Source organism: Natrix helvetica, assembly GCF_964273705.1.
Source record: "Natrix helvetica genome assembly, chromosome: 8".
Classification (NCBI taxonomy): Eukaryota; Metazoa; Chordata; class Lepidosauria; order Squamata; family Natricidae; genus Natrix; species Natrix helvetica.
In genome coordinates, this window is record NC_138559.1 from 16,325,565 (window position 1) to 16,346,814 (window position 21,250).

A 21,250-nucleotide genomic window follows, 5' to 3' on the forward strand; every position below is an offset into this window, starting at 1 on the left:
CTTTTTGTTCTTCCATTCCTAAACTTTTTAACAAACTCTTGCAACTAACCAATAAAGGAGAATATTTGTAGCTCAGGGTTGAAATGAGGGCTTCTTGGTGCCCTCTGAGATGAGTGATTTTTTGGGGGGGAGACGTTTCATGATCAAACTAGGTAACCTCATCAGTGCTCAGCATTGATTAGGTTTGCCTAGTTTTAATCATGAAACGCCCGTTAAGAAAACCACCAAGCTCAGAGAGTACCAATCTTGCAAATAAGCCCTTCCTGGAAACGACTATTTAACAACATTCGCGTGGGAAGGGGGGGAGGACCCCCTAAAACAGCCCGAGGGAAACCCCCCCCCCTTTTGTTGGTGTCTAACAGCGGCTTCCTTCTAACGCTCAGCCAAGCCGCAGAGTGGGGGGGCGGAGGAAAACTTTTTAGCGGGAACGGTAGCGCGCGTTCAACCGGAAGATGCTCGGGGAAGCGTTGGGGAGCAGGACCGGAAGGGGCGTGTCGGTCACGTGATCGCGTTGCCCTTAGGGTTAGGGTTGCCCTGACAGCAGAATCGCCTTCGCGGGTTCAATCGGGCAAGGCGGCGGCGGCGGCGGGGGTCTCGTCGGGCCATCTCTTGCCTCTTTCCCGGGAAAGGCGAGCGGGGCCTCCGCGTCGGATTCGTTTTGTCCCCGCCCGGCCTCATGGAGCGCTCCGGGGCCATGACGGACATGTACGACCAGGCGTTGCTGGGGATTTTGCAGCATGTGGGCAACGTCGAGGAGTTCCTGAACATCCTCTTCGGCTTCCTCTACCGCAAGACCGACTTCTACCGGCTGTTGACGCAGCCCTCGGACCGGCTGGGCTTCCCGCCCGGCTTGGCCAAGCGCATGGCCGTTCGGGTAAGCCTGGCTGGATCCCTCTCTCCTCCCTCCCCGCCGGCCGGTTCTCCTTTGGACGCCCCGATTTTGGCCTCTCCTGCCCGCGGTTTTAGGTGGCCCCTCAAATCAAGCCCCCCCCCCCCAGGACGGCCCCGTGAAGTAGGCCAGGCAGAGAGAGCTGAAGTGGGGTGAGGAACTTAGGGGTTCAAACTGGTTGTGGGAAACCGTGAAATGGTTAGTTGGTTTGGATTGGGCACTTGGGACGAAGGCAGTCCTGGTGTTTTGTTGACCGAGATTCAGAAATTGTGGGTGCTCCAACCCTGGAGGCTTTTAAGAAGAGATTGGACAACCTTTGTTTGAAAGGGTCTCCTGCTCCAGCCGAGAGTTGGACTAGAAGACCTCCAAGGCCCTTTCCAAATCTATTATTCTGCATTCAGGTTGGAGCATAGGTTTTTAACCTATCTTGAATAGTGTTAGCCAGTCTTGTATTTCAGATCAGTCGGTGGCTATATAAATCTAATATATAAAAATGTGGCCTGGCTAATAACTACTGCTGGGTTCGTAGTATGCTACATGAAAATGGATTGTACTGTACAATATAGGGCAAACTGAGGCAGTTAAGACTTAAGCACAGACCATGGCTTGGGATAGTGTCTATAGCAAAAACTGGCTATCGTCAGCATGATTTATGCTGAATACAATAAATGTTTCGATCCAAGTATGTTTATGAAATAGCTGTATCGAGTTATGAGTAGGAAGAGATTCTTCAGGGTGGCTAATCTGGTGTTTGGGAAGTGCAATTATTTTTATTTAGTTGGATGCCTGTTATTAATCTCTTACTCTGCATTTTTCTTTAAATCCAAATAACTCAATTTGCTTCATCCATAATGGACTCTGCCCCTCCTTTACACTCCCTATAAAATATACTGGATTCACTCCTTATGACTAGGCAAGTAGATAAATACTTGTTCTTACAGCTGATCTGACACATAGAGCAATACCGTTATCTCCTTGAAATTGAAATGCAGTGTGCTAGCTAATCTCTAGTGGTGGTTAATCATTGGGTTGTTGCTTGATTGCTGCATCACTTTCAGGCATTCAAAACCTTTGAACATATGGCCCGCCAAGATGATGAGAAAAGACAGCGAGAAATTGAGGGGAAGTTGAAGAAACGAGAGGCGGACATGGTGGCTGCAGGAGAGAGAACAAAGGTGCCTTCTGCCATTGAGGAGGTTGAAATCACCTCGGCAGTGGAGCAGGACTCTGGACTGGAAAGTGGAAAGGCTGCAGAGGCAGAGGAACCTGTGAAAGCAGAAGAAACCGTTGAAGCACAAGCTGCTGATACAACAGCAGAACTGCCAGTATCTGTTGCTGCCCCTGTAGAAAGTGAACAAACAGAATTCCCCAGGTGAGTGGCTCTAGTGGTGCTTGGACCACGTCGAAGAGTTAGTGACAAAGTGCCGCCGTAGTGACCTAGTAAACTTGGGATAGATTTGCCTTTGCTAAAGAGGAAAGACTATTAGAGAAATGCACATTGGTGAACAAGCCATGGTCTTGCTGCTTTAAGTGACTGATTATGTACCATTGTGGTAGTTTTATATTAAAATGCTCAGTACTTCCTACCTTTGGGTTTTTCTGACCATGTGGCTTTTGTGGGAATTCTAGTAATGGAGCTTAATCTATGCAGTAGCAGTCTCTGAATGGCAAAAACAGATGGCAGCAGTCACAATCTTGGAAATCTGCCTTTTATCTACAGTAGTCAGACTCTGTTCATCTAGTCCAGAATAAGGTATTCTAATTTGGCAAGCCTTACTTTCAAATCCATTTAATTTTTGTTTTGCGCTCCTGATTCTTAAAAGTTTTCCATTTGCTATTACATCCATCCCTAGCTTCCGAGATACTATTTACACATTGGGTTTTTATTTCTACAAATACATAGTGACAAAACTGGAAAGCTGTTATGCACATTTAAAGGCAATGTATAAGAGATATGTCAGTAATAATGTGGGATATTACCATTGAGAAGCCATCATGTGACAAATGTGGTTGCCTGGCAACTGCTTAAAATTGCTGTTCTAACCATATATATATATATATTAAAGTTAGCCTCTCAAAAGTAGCAAGTGTTGTAAGTATTGAGATATATAGCTGTAAATCATGTGATTTAGTATCTAACTATTCCACAATTCATGGGGCTGACAACTACTTTTGACATGTTAAGTCACCTGACTCTCTGTCACTTAGTTTTCCTTGGCTTGCAGGATTTGGGGGCACTATTAAGAGGGAAGTAGATATCATCTACAGCAGTGTTTCTCAAACTTGGCGACTTTAAGTCCTGTGGACTTCAACTCCCAGAATTCCCCAGCCAGCTATGCTGGCTGGGGGATTCTGGGAGTTGAAGTCCACAGGACTTAAAGTCGCCAAGTTTGAGAAACACTGATCTACAGTGTCTGTTGATGCAACACACCCCATTATATGGCTGAGATTTTATGGTTCACAAATCTCAAATCCTGTACTCGGAGCAAAAGGCATGGCAAGACAAAGTCACTATTTTGCTACAGTGTTGTTGCTTACATTCAGTTGTTCAACCTCTTTTATGTAATCTGAGGTTTAATGATAATTAATCTGGCTCTCCTGGTGATTTTTAAAAACTAATAAAATGTATAATACTACGTGAATGAACAACAAAGGTAACATTGGCTTTAAGTCAATGTTTAATTTATGGTGTTAATACTACTGTACTGACTTAGTTATTATCAAATTGAAGTAATGAGACATTTTGATGTCTGGAACAATTCCTTGAATATGCATTCTCACTCTTTCCTGCTTAATACAATACAATACAATACAATACAATAGTAGAGTTGGAAGGGACCTTGGAGGCCTTCTAGTCCAACCCCCTGCCTAGGCAGGAAACCCTATACCGTTTCAGACAAACGGCTATCCAACATCTTCTTAAAGACTTCCAGTGTTGGGGCATTCACAACTTCTGGAGGCAAGCTGTTCCACTGATTAATTGTTCTAACTGTCAGAAAATTTCTCCTCAGTTCTAAGTTGCTTCTCTCCTTGATTAGTTTCCACCCATTGCTTCTTGTTCTACCCTCAGGTGCCTTGGATAATAGTTTGACTCCCTCTTCTTTGTGGCAACCCCTGAGATATTGGAACACTGCTATCATGTCTCCCCTCCCCTAGTCCTTCTTTCTATTAAATTAGACATACCCAGTTCCTGCAATCGTTCTTCATATGTTTTAGTCTCCAGTCCTCTAATCATCTTTGTTGCTCTTCTCTGCACTCTTTCTAGAGTCTCCACATCTTTTTTACATCGTGGCAACCAAAACTGAATGCAGTATTCCAAGTGTGGCCTTAGCAAGGCATTATAAAGTGGTATTAACACTTCACGTGATCTTGATTCTATCCCTCTGTTTATGCAGCCTACAACTGTGTTGGCTTTTTTGGCAGCTGCTGCACACTGCTGGCTCATATTTAAATGGTTGTCCACTAGGACTCCAAGATCCCTTTCACAGTTACTACTGTTGAGCAAGGTACCACCTATACTGTACCTGTGCATTTCGTTTTTGTTGCCTAAATGCAGAACCTTACTCTTTTCACCATTGAATTTCATTTTATTAGATAGTGCCCAATGTTCAAGTTTGTCAAGATCCTTCTGTATCTTTAGCCTATCTTCTGGGGTGTTGGCTATTCCTGCCAGCTTGGTGTCATCTGCAAATTTGATGAGTTCCCCATTTATTCCCTCATCCAAATCATTGATGAAGATGTTGAAGAGTACTGGGCCCAAAACAGCCTTGGGGTACTCCACTGCATACTTCCCTCCATGTAGATGCAGTTCCATTGAGGACTACACGTTGAGTGCGGTTGGTCAGCCAGTTATGAATCCATCTGGTGGTGATGCTATCTAACCCACATTCTTCTACTTTATCTAGTAGTAGGTTATGGTCTACCTTAATGCAAGTAATATCAGATTGACTTTTTTTAAAATCCAAGTTTCAAATAAACAGTAGTATAGTTTACATTGTGATGTCACTTTATAAATGTCTTTCTATCACATCACTTTACTGGATGCATATAAAATTGTTCTGAAGAGTGTGCAGATTTCTTAGAATACTGGTATTTAAAACAGCCATTTCCCCAATTAAGTTGGAAAACACAACTAGCCAAAAGGCTGTTTAGCTGAAATTCCATTCTTTAGCATCCAAGCACTATTCTATACTAGATATGCTTAAAAGGGTTAAGTGATTGTTGTATGTACTGTGGTGAGATCAAAATTTGTTAATTCACCCTTAACCTGGCAGCTCACTGTATGATTTTGAGTTGGTCACTTTCTCTGAACACAGACTACCAGAGAAGGTGGTTGCTTCAAGAAAAGATTAGAGAAAAGAGCCACTTGCAATGAATATAGGTAAAACAGCTCTTGAAGTGACACATATACCTGGAGGTAAAATGGACTTTGAAATGTCTGTAAAACTGTAAAGAAGAGATTTTGCTACAGGAACCCGTTTTCTAATTGTAGAGGGGGAAGCATTTTTTATCTGGAACCATGCTTTTAATTTAGTTGTCAAAAGCACAACAAGATGGCTTCCAAATTTTGATTTGACTATTGCCTCAACCTGAAAAACATAGTTTGGAATAGTGGCTTTACAATCTGTTTTCCAGAAGGTAGAACTCTTCAAAAGGTTGTCATTTCAAAAGGAAAGTTATATATCGGAGAAAGTGATAGCAAGACAAAGAAGGCAGGATCTGAAGATTCCGTGCAAAACACGGTAGGTTAAAAGGGATAGAGACCCCTCTCCTCAGTCCAGTGCAGGGCAAGCCAGTCCCCAGGTGTGACGTTGTTTTGAGAAGCTCAGGCTGAGAAGGTGATAAGAAGCTGTTCTCAGGCATCAACAGATGGTCCTCTAGTTATTCCCTCCCTCTTACATTCCCAAGAAGGTAAATCAAGGTACAGGATAGGCATGCAACAGGAAAAAGGTTATAAAGAGAGGAATGCATCCAGGCTTCCCCACCAGAATGGCAATGTCCTGATAGAGATCTATGGGACCTGATATGTTGTATATTTCAATCAAGTTTATAAATTAACAGTACAGATTTCATGAAAAGTTAGGCTAGCACAATATGTGATTATCTGTTGCCAAAGCACTCATGGTCAGGATTTTTTGATGACTACACAAATGATCTTTGCTACACGCATCTCAGAATTATAGTACCTTTTCAATGCCTCCACTTGGTGGTGTCAGCGTCCACTTAATGCATCTTCAAATGCATATTAAAGAACTGCATCTTTGAACTTGTCTAAGCTTCCCTCTAGACATTCAATCTAAAAGCTTGGCTGATAAGATGCTATGAATAATGTACTTTTTGGACACAGATGGATGGAAATTGTGTGATCTCCATCTGTTTAGCTGAAGGTAGTAAGTCTCAGTGATGAAAAACAGGAAATAGTTAATAAATGAAGGATGGAATCTTGCCTCTTCCAATGTTGTTCTTGTCACTTTGGAAGCGTTAAACAAAATTGCTCATTATTTATATATGTCTAGACCAAATCCAGTCTATATTAAGTGAAAAATTATGCGTGATTAGTTGAAAGCAAATGCCATTAAGCTGGGAGGTACATGGACATCGTTTAGAAGTGTTTGCATTTTACCTTTTTCAGTATTTGAGATACAAACATTTATCTTTTTAGATTAACCCCAATATGTGATATATTGTAGTAAAGTAAAACTTGATGATTTTTATCTTTCTACTGGAGATGAGATATTTATGGATAAATTTCCCAAATATTTTATGACTTTAAGAAGGACAATGAATATCTGTTTTTGTGGAATATTCCACCCTTCAAAATAACTGATAACATGGTACGAAGTGACATTCTTATGAGCAGCGGGAGTGGGCGCGATGGCAAATGCTGCACTCATCGACTCTGGGGTTGACATGCAAATGCTGAGTATATATTGCAAATCCCGGAGCTGCAAGTCAGCATAAAGCTGTACTCGGCAACATGGAGAATCTTTGTAGCTCAAGGTTTAAATGAGGGGGTCCTTGGTGCTCTCTGAGCTCGGTTGTTTTCTTGCAGACCTCTCATGACCCAAACTAGGTAACATCATCAGTGCATTGGGTAATGAGACACCTGCAAGAAAACAAACAAGCTGAGAGAGAGCACCAAGGACCTGTTCTTTGGTAGCTTTTGAAAACTAAATACTGTTTTCCTCGTTTGGGTTCCGCATTGGACAGCTAGCTCCAACTCAAAAGAGCTCGGCGGTTCATTTTATTTACCCTTCCAGCACTGTATGCCAACTTTGTTAAATGCACTACAGCTCTTTAATACGGAATCAATACGGTTCTTTCTACTGTTTCCGCTTCTCATGCTATAATGTAATGCTCGAGTACGTTAATTAAATAATGCTGAGGGTTATGGAATCCAATGTGACAATAGATGCATTTCAGTTGCTGAGCCCTATTAATTTGGTTTAACCCTCTGCACCATTCTTCATGGCAACAAACAGTCAGTGGTCCCATGTCTCCCAAGTTCTGAACAATGAGAGGGAAGAGTTGTCTACTTCATTGCCATCTGGTTGGTGCAGAGTTGCTCTTTACACCCTTTCTTCTGGGCTCAGATATTTCCATCTGTTTTGACAAGTAGTCCTCTTCATTCTCTATGTCTGAGCTCATCTGCTTTTTATTTTGAGTGCCCGCCTTCTCACTTAGCCCACTTATAGACTTGATTCTGCATACATTTGCCTGGCAGCATTTAAAATAAAGCTGCATGTGCCGCTGAGCTGCCTGCCTTCTTATTTCTATTTATGTTCCTTGACACGGATTCTAAATTTTTGTTTTTATGTTTAATATACATAGTTGATTTCCTCCACTTGTTCTTTTTGTTGGCATAGCCAAGACTTGGGAAGAAGGCCCTCTTATGGGATAAATAGACCTGGCCTGGAATTAATAGATTGTGAGGAAATCTTTGATAGAAAATTGAATAAATGGTAGAATAAGTTTGTATTTCATTTAGAAAATCGGAACTTACTTGGTATTAAATTGAAAATACTCCTAAAAAGTTGTCTGTCAAACATAGACTCTCAACCTGTAGCAGCTAACCTCCCTCCCCACTTTTAAACAAATCAGTTGTCTGTTCCACATGAACTTCATATTTATTGGATTTTTTTTTTTTTACATTAAGAGCAGCAAACATAAATACTCTTTCCTTCTCTTATTGGAAGAGTTGGGAGCACAAGACTCCCTTGAAGTTCTTGGGAATAAAAATAAAATAAAATTGCAGCACTAAATGGGACGTGGTAGAAGTAATAGATGTCTCTGAAGGCAAGCCAGGGACTAATGATAGCAATCATCATTATAACCACAAGGGATTGTTTGCAAGTAGAGCTCATTTCAGCTCTTCTCTGTGGCAGGAAAGAATAAGGAGCAGTTGATAGATTGAGCAAAAGTAGGTTACATTGGTAGAGTAGAATTAATACACCCGTGAGACCTATTTATGACTTGCTTCCCCAAAGATTTGCCTGCCTTGAAGTTTTCTGTGACCCAGAACTTAATGGTCCCCCTTCCCCCCTCCCAGTATGATTACTTGAATTCAAGGGCATAGTTTTAGTCTTGTAGTAGGTTCTCAGATTGAAGAGAATCAATTGCGTTTAATTCTTCCCGTTTTGTGGTGTTGGAAAGAACACACAGTATGAGGGTACACTTTTTCTGTGACTTTTGCTTAGTTCTTCCTATTAAGTCTCTTGCACGCATATCTGTTGGGGACATGATGGCAAGGCATATTTCTGTTAACACATTTTTCACGTGTTGTTGAAATAGGCATGCTCCTGATTTTGGACGTAGAATCACGGTTCGTGATGCTTTCAAATGTTGTGTGTGAATTTCAGTCTGTAAATGTTGTGTGTGAATTTCAGTCTGTAAATGTTGTAGGGTTGGGACTTTGTAGAGTACACCCCATTGCCCCAAAGATCTGTCAGCAGACTTAGATATTTCACTTGTCCCAATAAAATGAAATTGTATGGCATCTTGGGATGTGTCTACCATTTTTCGTGGCTTATTTTGGCAGTGGCTCTTAGGTTACATTTGTAAGCACGAGACCTTTACAGTTGTTGTAGAATCACAACCACCTCTTTCACTTGTCAAAGGATAGATCTTTAGTCAGCTGCAGATTTCAAAATGCAACCGTAATCATGTCTTCCATCTCAATGTTATGTTATTTGGTTTGGGAGTTGGGAACGAGGACACGAAAACTATCTGAAGCACAGGTTGAATTTACATTGATATTTCCCCTGCCGGCTGCTTCATTTAACGGAGACACACTTTTTGCTGTAAGCAAGAGGAAAAAGTGCAAATGGCTTCAGTAAATAAATGACTTCTTTGTTTACTTGCTTGTAAACCTTTGGTTGGCTCAATAAAGCTGTCTTAATCGGGAGTTTAATTTGTTGGAAAGAAAATACTTGTTTGGGAAAGTGGAACCCTGAAATGCAGGATTTCAGCCAGATCTAGTTGATGCTGAAATGCTCCTAAAACCCACGCACTTTGGGTTCATTGATATTTATGAGGAGGCTGTTGGGTGTATCCCAACTTTTTAATGAAATCTGCCTTATGCAACTGGTCGGGGCAATATCTCAAGGTCATACTAGGCCAGGGGTGTCCAAACTTGGGAACTTTAAGACTTGTGGACTTCAACTCCCAGAATTCCCCAGCCAGCATGGCTGGCTGGGGAATTCTGGGAGTTGAAGTCCACAAGTCTTAAAGTTCCCAAGTTTGGACACCCCCGTACTAGGCGTACTTTGTGGAAGCGTCAGTGTTCTAACGGAGGAAGAACAATTAGGAGATAATTGAGGAAACATCTTGTCATTTCTTAGATTTCGATCCTGATGCTGCTCCAATATGAAGAAGAAATGTGTGACAAGGGTGATACTGGTCAGTGAACAAGAGATGAGATTTAGCAGGGGAAAGTTGCTAACCAGTCAGCAATTCTTTCCTTTTAGAAAACAATTTTAATTGTTGTCTATAACCAGCGTTTCCCAATTTGTTTTTGTGCCATGCTATGAGCAAAGTGAATTCCTCTTTAAACAGATAAAGTTCATTTCCAACTTGTCGCATTTTATAATAAGTCAATTATGTACTACTACTTGCATTGAATCCCTCTGTAATTTTGTTGGGGGGGGCATGTTTTAATAGGAGGCAGGAAAACATCACCCACTTTGTTTACACTGGGTGTAGTTTTGCTCAGTGTACGTATTTATTTTACAGTGTTTATAACCTGTTTGTTATAGGAGAATCTATGTGGGGTATAACTAATTGATTCCTATCACCTATCCTCTCCCCAAAACTATTTTATCAAAAATACTTAAGCTTTCTGTAGGAGATGGTGCTTCCTCATTCATTTTTATAATTAAAAAAAAAAATACTTTTCCAATCCTACGATGACAGCATCTATTTCGAAATGCAGTAAAATAGTAAAATAGGACTACATCGTAAACTTGATTAGATTGCTTTTTAAGGACTAGTGTTTTGAAATCTCAGCTAGATTTAGGACTTGTGGCTCTGTTAAGATTTCTCAGTTAGGCCACCACCGCACAGTGGTGGGATTCAAATTTTTTTACTACCAGTTCTGTGGGCGTGGCTTGGCAGGCGTGGTATGGCTTGGTGGGCGTAGCAGGGGAAGGTTACTGCAAAATCCCCCATTTCCTCCGGATCAGCTGGGACTCGGGAGGCAGAGAATAGATGGGGGCGGGGCCAGTCAGAGGTGGTATTTACCAGTTCTCCGAACTACTCAAAGTTTCCGCTACCGGTTCTGCAGAAGTGGTCAGAACCTGATGTGGCATCTAGTTTGAGCCAAAAATTAACTTAGTCATGTAATTTTTCCTTGGTTCAAGGCTTTCAGTTTATGAGTTTTGTGTGTGTGTGTGTGTGTGTGTGTTGCACAAAGTGAACATTATTTAAAGTGTTCAGTGATCGAAGTGTTAAGACACAACCATTATACTGTCTCCTTCGTATTAAGCTTAAGACCCACCTATTCCAAGCAGCTGGCCTGGCTCAACTTTGATCTAACCATATCGCTCCTGACGGGTTTTTAACTGGGTATTTTAATTATATTTAATTATCTAGGGGTTTTTAAATACTGTATTTTAATTGTTTTTATTTATCAGCCGACCTCCTCCTTGTGTGTGTCTCGGTATATGTCTCTGTTATATGTTTGTTTTGTCCACATATTTATTTCATATGTTTCATTGTACGCCGCCCCGAGTCCTTCGGGAGAGGGTGCGGCTAAGAAATAAATAAATATATTATTATTATTATTATTATTATTATTATTATTATTATTATTATTATTATTATTATTATTATTATTATTATTATTATTATTATTATTATTATTATTATTATTATTATTATTATTATTATTATTATTATTATTATTATTATTATTATTATTATTATTATTATTATCCTTCTGGAGGGATAGTTTTTTTCTTTTTTTCTTTTTCCACTGATTCAGAAGAACTTGCATTCTTTTCTGGATCATGGCTTATTTAAGGGTCCTCTCCTCTCCGCCCCTGCTTATTCTTCTGACTACCAGTAGATGGCAATAGCACACCCTTTATGAGATCTATGTTGCTTTGATTTCTAACTCACTGCTTCTAAGTGACTCAGATTTCAAAGAGCAGCAGTGTTTACCCTAACATTATGGACCAGAGTCCCTTTAGCAAATACATAACATATATATATATGTGTATATATATATATATATATATATATATATATATATATATATATATATATATATATATATATATATATATATATATATATATATATATATATATATATATATATATATATATATATATATATATATATATATATATATATATATATATATATATATATATATATATATATATATATATATATATATATGTAATTAGCTGTGTACATAAAAAAAACAGATTAGAACAAACAAAATAAATTGAATCTTAACAGACAAATGGTTATGTTACTCTGCGGTACAAATCTCCTTTCAAACAGAGTCATGGCTTTATGCATGTAAGTGGGTTTTGGTACTTTGATATCTGTGAGATAAAATAGGGAAGAATTACAACTAGAGAAGGGGATTTAGTTGCTGGTTAAGAACCTTTTAAGCAGATTTTATATAAGTGCAGTTATTTCTGTGCTTAAAGGTGAAGTGTCTAAAATTGGATGTTCAGCCTTGGCAACTTTTAAGACCTGTGGACTTCAACTCCCAGAATTCCCCAGCCAACATGGCTGGCTGGGGAATTCTGAAAGTTGAAGTCCACAGGTCTTAAAGTTGCTAAGGTTGGATACCGTTGGCCTAAAAGTAATGAAAAAAAATGAAAGAAACTTGCTTAGGAATATAACTTTAAAATGCTATTTAAATTAGAAGCTGAAATTACATAGTCCTGCTTCACCAATCACCCTGAAGCTATGTTGTGTGTAGTTCAAAATCCTAATTTCCAGAGTCTCGAGAAACCTCAACTTTTATTTTTTCTATCTATGTAATCATAGAAAATAGTGCTAAACCTTCCAGCGATTTTGTATCTGCCCGATTGGTTGTTTTATTTAAGAGGGTCACCTGCCCAAGTTTGGGAATTCTTTCATACTGTAATAAAGAAAATAGAAGAAGAAAAGTATTTGTTGTGAGGTTTGGGGTAATAGATTATTGTTCTGACCCCCTCCGTCCGGTAATGAACGCCGACCCAGGCTTAGCTGTTTGCCATACTTTATTTACAGTACTATAATCTTGTTGGCTGAAAGCCCTAACACAACTCACAGGCAAGACGTTGGCAGCAACCCAGACTCCAACAGATACAGACAAAAAGCTTCTCCACACTGTTACAAACGGAAACACAAGGCAGATCAGACAAAGGAGTTCTCCAGATTATTATGAATGGTTGTGTCCTGCAAAAAGCCTCCTCCCAAAGTCCCTTCTTATATACACTCTTGGGAGGGGCCAAGCCACAACCACCTGAGCTTGATTATCTCTTAGGAGCTTGTCTCTGGAGCAGCTGTTGCCTTCGTTTCTCCACCCTTCTTAATCTTGGGGCAGGGACAAACTCCCTCCGATCCTCCCCACTGCTCCATGCCTCAGGCGCCTCCTGGTGGCCAACCAGCCTCTCTGGTCCCTCCTCTGGGTCTGAACCCCCCTGCCCAGAGTCCTCCATCTCTTCCATAGCCGACTCATCGGGTTCGTCGCTAACTGAGTCCCTCAGCAGCTCCGACGGATCCTGCTTCTGCCACAACAGATTATGCATGAGGAAAAGTACAAGTAGTGCTCAACTTACAACCACAATTCAGCCCACAATTGTTGCTAAATCAGACATTTATGAGTTTTGCCCCCTTTTACGTTAAGTGAATCATTACAGCTGTTAAGTTAGTAACATGGTTGTAAAGTGAATCTGGCTCCCTCATTGAATTTGCTTATCAAAAGGTGGCAGAAAGGGATCCCATGATACTGGGACACTGCAACTATCATAAATATGAACCAGTTGCCAAGCATCCAAATTTTGATTATGTGATGCTTAAAAGGATCGTAAGTATGAAAGACAGCCACAAGTCACTTTTTTCAGTGCTGTCGTAACTTTGAACAGTCACTAAACGAACTGTTATAAGTCAAGGACTACCTGTCAGATGGAGTGGCAAAGGGTGAAATTGTCTTTTCCTCTGATTACCGAAAAGCACTCTTAGGACTCTTACCGGATGATCAGGATATACATTCATCCGTTTTATAGTCTTGAGCCCAGGGCAGCTATAAATTTGATTAAAGAAAAAGAAAGATGTGAGGGATGAAATTGGGAGGAATCAGCTAGACAAATGAACTTGTCTGAACAAGGTTCGCTTTGGGATTTGCAGTACAATCTTTCTCTTCAATCAGGTAAAAACCCAGCAGACACCTCTATGGAGATTCTCAGTCCTCCAGGTCATGGTTGTCCTCAAGGTACTTTTAATTCAAGAGGCAACTGGACTTCCTCGTTTTCCTTTGAAGATGAGAAGACTTCTCATCCAAGAAGCTTCTTCATCTCTGATGGGAATGGAAGAATTTATACTCCTTGCAGACAGCTGGTCATTTGCATCCTTCTAGAGAGTCATCAAGGTCACCTGAGTTTGGACAAAGAAGACTGCTGGTTTGAAAGAGGGGTCAAAGGGGCCATTTATGTCCAAATTGAACAGCCCTCTCTCAACAAAGGGGAAGGGATAGGATATCATCTACCTCCAGTCTACAACACAGTCCTTTCAACAGTTCCAAGAAGGAGCAACACCCATTTGCACTATTCAGGTGACCCCACGACACAGATAAACCTCCAGCTGGCCTTAATGACTTGCTAAAAGAATGCAAATGTCCAGCTGTCCGCAAGGAGTATAAATCCTTCCATTCCCCACCATCCAGTCAGAGCTGAAAGAGCTTCTTGGATGAGAAGCAAAATGTCTTCAAAGAAATATAAGAAAGTCTAGTTGCCTCTTGGAAAAAAGCACCTTTGGGATCCAGTGGACAGACTACCTTTCCTGTAGGTACATGGAGGAGAATTTCATATAGAGCCATGCTTTTAGATTCATGTAGATTACTATGTAGTTTGGTAAGAGACAAATGGAACTTCAGTAATTGCCCCTTTTATTCCCAGTGTTGGGAGGAAGCCTTGCATAGAAACGAAATCTTTCTTCCAGCTTGTACAATTTTTTGTAGGCTGCTTTGAACCTTTTGGCCTTTTCTTTTATCTGTTAGAGGCATAGCCTCAGGTGTAAAAAAAAATCTAGGTGCTTTATACTTAATAGCATCCCTGTCTTGAACTTAATTTGGGAGGGGAATCTTCTTGCTTGAGGTACTTATTATCACAGTACTGTTCATGTATCAATGCAAGCATTGCCTCTAAATTCTTCATATCACCTTCACTGTATTTCCCAGTTGTCGCATTGGATTTAAATGATGATCCTGAAAAGTAACTTAGTCTTGGGCCTTTTTTTTCCAGCCCCGGGCAACTGTTCAGCTAATGCTAGAATCCAAAAGAGGGCCACGATGTGCAGGAAGCCCCTGATTCAATTTCTGCACCCTCCGGTTAAAATAATTTTGTATCGGTCGCTAGGAGAAGCTCTACTGTTGGGAAAAGCAGAAGGATGTAGAAGAAGATCAGCAGCAAGGTGGATGGACTCCGTTGTAATGGCAGGGAAGGCAGTGATGGAAGAGCTGAAAGACCAGTCAGAGAGAGATTCTCATGAAAAATAACGCACACGGACACGAGGAGCCAAAAATGACTTGATGTCACATAATCAATCACTAGGAGATTTTTTTGTGATCCCGACAAGCGACTGAGTACTGAATAGAATGAAATGGAACAGAACATTTCATTGTCACTTTACATGTATTTGGATAGTTAGTTTATAGCTTAGTTAGCAAGCAAATATTCGGTTCTGTCACTGTCATCTCACTTTTTCTCCCCCTTTTTTTAAACTTAGGACTTAAGTTATTTATTTTTTTAAAAAGAAAATCAAATTTCTGGCAATCAGCAGAATTAGCCTGCAGTACTGAATTCTAACCACTGTGCTACCACAATGGCTCTTCTTTATTTTACTATGTCAGGATCAAATATATATCAAATGAGAACATTACACAGGATTTTTTTTAGCTAAGAATCCTTAGATGTTTTCTATCGTATCTCCTATCTGGCGTTAAATTAGGCATTATTACATTAAGGTGAATTAAACCCCAGATTTTAATGTTGAATCTTGATAGACAGCCAGCATTTCCATGTATCGCCGCCCAGTTCTTCCTGCAGAAGAAAAGAAGATAATTATCCATGCTCAAGACAACAACAACAAAAAAAAAACAGGGAAGCAGTTGTTGAATCTCTTCCTAGATTTTGACCAGCATTTAGGAAACGGCAAGAAATTATATTTGCTCGCTGAACATGTAAAGACTGAGCAGACCCCCGCAAAAATTTCCCCACACTTTTCTAGGTTCGGGAACAGTGTGGCAACTCTTCTTAAATCTATTAAGTTAAGAAATAAGCTCTCTAGTGATGAGTCGAGTAGCCTATTTGCAGATCCTTGGTAGAAGAAGAAATAGGAATACATACATAACATACAGCTGCAATGACGCTGATAGGAGTTGATTTCTTCATGATTATCTTTTTAATGATTTCACTTTCCCCTTAAAGACACCCCCGTGTGCAAATAGAACAAGGCAAAGTAGGGGGCTCCTCCTGTCTGCTAAGCCCGACCAACACCCATCCCTTTATTTAAAAGCTATTTCCCCCCCCCCCACTGTCTCCAACAATGTCAGTGCCACAGGGTTTATAGCTCCTGTTGTAATGCTCAGTTCCCATTTAGCAACCCAGCTTTGCTAACAATACAATACAATACAATTCAATACAATTCAATACAATACAATACAATACAATACAATACAATAGTAGAGTTGGAAGGGACCTTGGAGGTCTTCTAGTCCAACCCCCTGCCTAGGCAGGAAACCCTATACCGTTCCAGACAAATGGCTATCCAACATCTTCTTAAAGACTTCCAGTGTTGGGGCATTCACAACTTCTGGAGGCAACTTCTGTTCCACTGATTAATTGTTCTAACTGTCAGGAAGTTTCTCCTCAGTTCTAAGTTGCTTCTCTCCTTGATTAATTTCCACCCATTGCTTCTTGTTCTACTCTCAGGTGCCTTGGAGAATAGTTTGACTCCCACTTCTTTGTGGCAACCCCTGAGATATTGGAAGACTGCTATCATGTCTCCCCTAGTCATTCTTTCTCTTAAGCTAAACATACCCAATTCCTGCAACCGTTCTTCATATGTTTTAGTCTCCAGTCCCCTAATCATCTTTGTTGCTCTTCTCTGCACTCTTTCTAGAGTCTCCACATCTTTTTTACATCGTGGCGACCAGAACTGACTGCAGTATTCCAAGTGTGGCCTTACCAAGGCATTATAAAGTGGTATTAACCCTTCACGTGATCTTGATTCTATCCCTCTGTTGATGCAGCCTAGAACTGTGTTGGCTTTTTTGGCAGCTGCTGCACACTGCTGGCTCATATTTAAATGGTTGTCTACTAGGACTCCAAGATCCCTTTCACAGTAATAGTTCAAGTGCTAGGACTTAACTTGGTTTGCTGTGACCTTTCTTCTTTGAATCTCCATCTTTTGAGTTTCCCTAAACTCCACGGCTTTTCTATTGAACAGATTTGTGTTTCAGAGGGGGGGGGGGAGAAGGCACAACAAGCTGATATCTGCTTATGTGGATAAACAGGGCTCAGAAAATAAAAATTAGTTTCCTGAATTGTTTTTTTTGCTAAGGCCATCATTTTTTTTTTCAGGTAACTGCCTGGAAAAGTATGCAAACCCACTTTGAAAAACCAACATGGTGTTATGGAGGAACAAAATATCTGAAACTGAAGATAAAATTTGAGCATCTGTTTGGTTTTTAAGAGGTCTAATTTCAGCATGAACACTGTCTGGAGCCGTAAATAAAACACAGATTCAGATGAACTAAAAATTAACTACTGATCATAGTCAAGAAAATTTTTCTTTAATCTGATCCCAGTCAATGCAATTTGCTGCTTAGCATTGGCCGATGCCATACTCTAAAAGTCACAATCAATCTCATTATTTTTTAAATTAAGATTCACATTCCACCAATGTCAGCTTTGAAAACTATTTTGGGGGGGGGGGGTACATCGTATTTATGGGAATTATATGGCTTCCCATCTTATACATAATAACCCTAAGTCGTTCACAACATTCAATAAAAAGAGAAAGATAATAACAGTCCACCTTGCAAGGAAAACAACACACAACCCACAACATCCCATCAATTCCCTAGCTCTCATCCGACCTAGCCCAACGCTTGGGGGAAGAAGGGTCTTTGCTTGGGGGAAGAAGGGCCAGGTCTTCATGGTCTTCTGGAAGGTTAAAAGAATGGAAGTCCTTCTTCTGAATCAGAAAACAATGTATTTAGAAGGCCCAATGAATCCAGCACCCAGTGTTGCCTCCATGGATTCATTTATATTTCAGCCTTGTAAAAATGTTCTTTCCCAATGGAATATTGAACCATGCCCGAGTAAGTGTGGAGCCTGGAGGTAATCTGCAGCTCCTGTGGGGCAGACCAGGTCTCTTCAATAAGATATTCTAGAAATTGCACCAGAATCATTTTGGTTTTCTGTGGTTTTCCTTCTTTCCTTCCTTGTCCAGAGGAGAAAACCTCTTTTCAGCTTTTGAGAAGTTAATTACTTCAGCCATGAATGGGCCTGCAATAAGTATTCTTTTTCATTTCGAAGAGTGTGGGGCCTGTCCAATGTACTGCCTCTATATATATAGCTCTAGATTTTCAGGGCCAATTCTGATAGTTTTGACTCATAAATCCTCAAAAGCCCCCATATTTTATTTTCTGTGATATATATATATATATATATATCACAGAAAATAAAATATGGGGGCTTTTGAGGATTTATGAGTCAAAACTATCAGAATTGGCCCTGAAAATCTAGAGCTGGCAGGTACAAAGGACAGGTCCATCACAAGCCCTTCAGCAGAGAAACTGCAATGTTTAACATTTCTGAGGTTTCCCTATTATTCGGTTATATGAACATTAACCAATTTCATGCTCTCGAAGTTCTGTTTGTTGTCCCATTATATTTACCGGAAAAGGAGGGGGGGCTGGGAGAAACAGAAAAGATGTATATTTATTGCAAGCATCATACCTTCCCTCTGCTTGCCTGTTTTATTTGTCGTCCAATCTGTTTGGCTCATGAAATCTCCAAGCATTTTTAGGAAGCTGGGATCAGCAAGGTTTGTTCTGTGTTGCCGTAACAACTGTCTCCATGGAAATGATGATCCAATGAGAGAACTTTTGTAAGACTCCGTTACGGCTCCTTCTTTATTTTTGCACCATTACAGAATCTGGTTTTTTGTTTTTTGTTTTTTGTGGTTGTTGTGGTGGTTTGATTGATTGTTTTGAGAAATGTTGATAGCCAGCAGCAGGGCTTCTGGTCCAGGTCACCCACTTCGCTTCTGCTTCTGCTTCTCCTTTTGGAATCGCTTTAGACAAGCAAAGGTGAAGCAGCCACATTGCAACACGAACGGCAGGGTTGCCGATGGCTCCGTGCTTCCTGCCAACCGGGAAGAGAGTGGGAGACTGCACAATCTGCCTTGGACAGCTTTGAAAAAAAGCTAGAGATCAGCTGTCTGTCTTGCAAGGCTATCTGAGGCTTGACGCTGGCAAGGAATATTCCCCTGTACTTACTGCAAAGCCGGAAAGGAAGGGTGAATCTGCCAGGTTTTATTGCACAACTGAAAAGTGGACCCCGTGCATTTTGTCCTCGTGCTACTAGAGTTCTCCCAAGAGATGATTATATTGTGATGTTTCATCTCATCTCTAGCGAAGTGTGTGTAGGGTAGGAGCGACTGAGGAAGAAATAATTATGTACAGAGCAGTGGTTCTCAACCTTCCCGATGCCGCGACCCTTTAATGCAGTTCCTCATGTTGTGGTGACCCCCAACCATAAAATTGGTGTCTCCGTTCCTAAGACCATCGAAAATATGTGTTTTCCGATGGTCTTAGGCGACCCCTGTGAAAGGGTCGTTCGAACCCCAAAGGGGTCCCCACCCACAGGTTGAGAACCACTGGTATAGAGTATGATTTCTTCCATGAGGGACTTCGTTAAGAAGATGATCAATTTGTCTTGTCTCCCAGATAATATAAAAACACCTCTACTTCTGCCGTTTACCGATCTGCAGAATAAATATAATTCCGAATTCAGTCTCCATCTGAGGTTTCTTGACCCTTCTGGATATCTCACAAGCAAATCATGTTGAAGAGGCTTTCGTGTTGATATTGCTTCATGGAAGTAATGCTGCCTTTGAGCCAGTAGCTCCCTTACCAACCATGTTTGAGATGCTAAATAATTTGACATTTTCTAGATTGACCTTACGTGACTTTGCCTCCGACTGAATGTATCATCTGAAAAGCTCCAGATTGGGGAAGCTGCTATCTAAATGCATAATCAAAATGATTCTTATTCTCGGTGTTCAGAAGTGTGTAATTACTTCTTGGAGCAAAAAAAAAAAAAAAAAAAAGGTACCAACCCACAGACTTATTTAGAGGAATTGCAAAGTTTATAGAAAGTTTTTAATGTTCTTTTTTTTTTTAGTTAATCTTGAGAACAGGTAGTCCTCCATTTACAACCACAATTGAACTCAAAATTTCTCTCGCTAAGTGGGACATTGCTTAAGTGAATTTTGCTCCATTTTCTGATCTTTCTTGCCACTGTTGTGAAGTGGATCACTGCAGTTGTTAAGTGAGTAACCCATTAGTTCAGGGGTGTCCAAACTTGGCAACTTTAAGACTTGTGGACTTCAACTCCCAGAATTCCCCAGAGCTGGCTGGGGAATTCTGGGAGTTGAAGTCCACAAGTCTTAAAGTTGCCAAGTTTGGACACCCCTGCATTAGTTAAATGAATGTGGCTTCCCTATTGACTTTGCTTGTCAGAAGATTGCAAAAGGGAGTCACATAACCTCTGGACACTGCAACCGTCATAAATACGAGTCAGTTGCCAAGCATCTAAACGTAGAACCTATGACCATGGGGATATGGCAACCATCGTAAGTGTGAAAAATGGTTATAACCCACTTTTTTTTAGTGCTGTTGTTACTTTGAATAGTCACAAAGTGAACTGCCACTGTTTTCCACATGACCATCGCAGTATCCTCATGGTCACCTGATCAGAATTCAGATCAGGGGTGAAATTCAGCAGGTTCTGACAGGTTCTGGAGAATATTTTTCATTAAAATATGTAGTAGGATAATAAACAAATACACTAACTTATATTTGGTTTCCAGTGAGAATTGATGTATAATCACACAGATCCCTGAAGCTAGACAGAAACAAAAGGAAATTCCCACTTTAAATATTGCGCAGGTATAATTTATGTAAGTGGCTTATTTATTTATTTTCTGAGCAGTTCAACACCCACAGTTCTTTTGCATTAACCAAGCTAATTTCTTTTCAAAATGTTTGACATTTTAGTTTTGGTAAGCTGAAAAGTGGTTATATACCTCTCTTAGTGAATGTTATACTTCCAGACTTTTCTGCTCATGTAGCCTTACAATAAAGTAGAGTTAGTGCATCTGTTCGTGTTTCCTGTCTGATCTTCCTCTGATGTCAATCTTGCAAGTCTGAAAGTGCAAATCTGACACCATCTCCCTTTTAGTCTGAGAGCTTAAGGAAGGGAGTCTCTTCTAAGACTCTTTCTCTGCGCCTTTATGCAGCTGCGGGCTTTGCCCTCTCTTATCTGGTTGTTCCCTAGGTGGGTCTATGACACCCTGGCCAACTAACTGCAGGAAAACTTGCTGAGGGACAAGAGTTACATTAATATG

General features: G+C 40.5%; 1 protein-coding gene across 1 annotated transcript in view; it reads left to right on the forward strand.

Moving 5' to 3' along the window:
- The first annotated feature begins 469 nt into the window (after positions 1-469).
- Positions 470-21,250, forward strand: part of NUDCD3 (NudC domain containing 3) — a 53,181-nt gene continuing 32,400 nt past the window's right edge. Inside the window, exons 1-2 of the mRNA XM_081961163.1 lie at positions 470-874; positions 1,948-2,261. Of these exons, the coding sequence (XP_081817289.1) occupies positions 677-874; positions 1,948-2,261 (512 nt within the window). The 5' untranslated portion in view covers positions 470-676. The remainder of the gene's footprint in view (positions 875-1,947; positions 2,262-21,250) is intronic.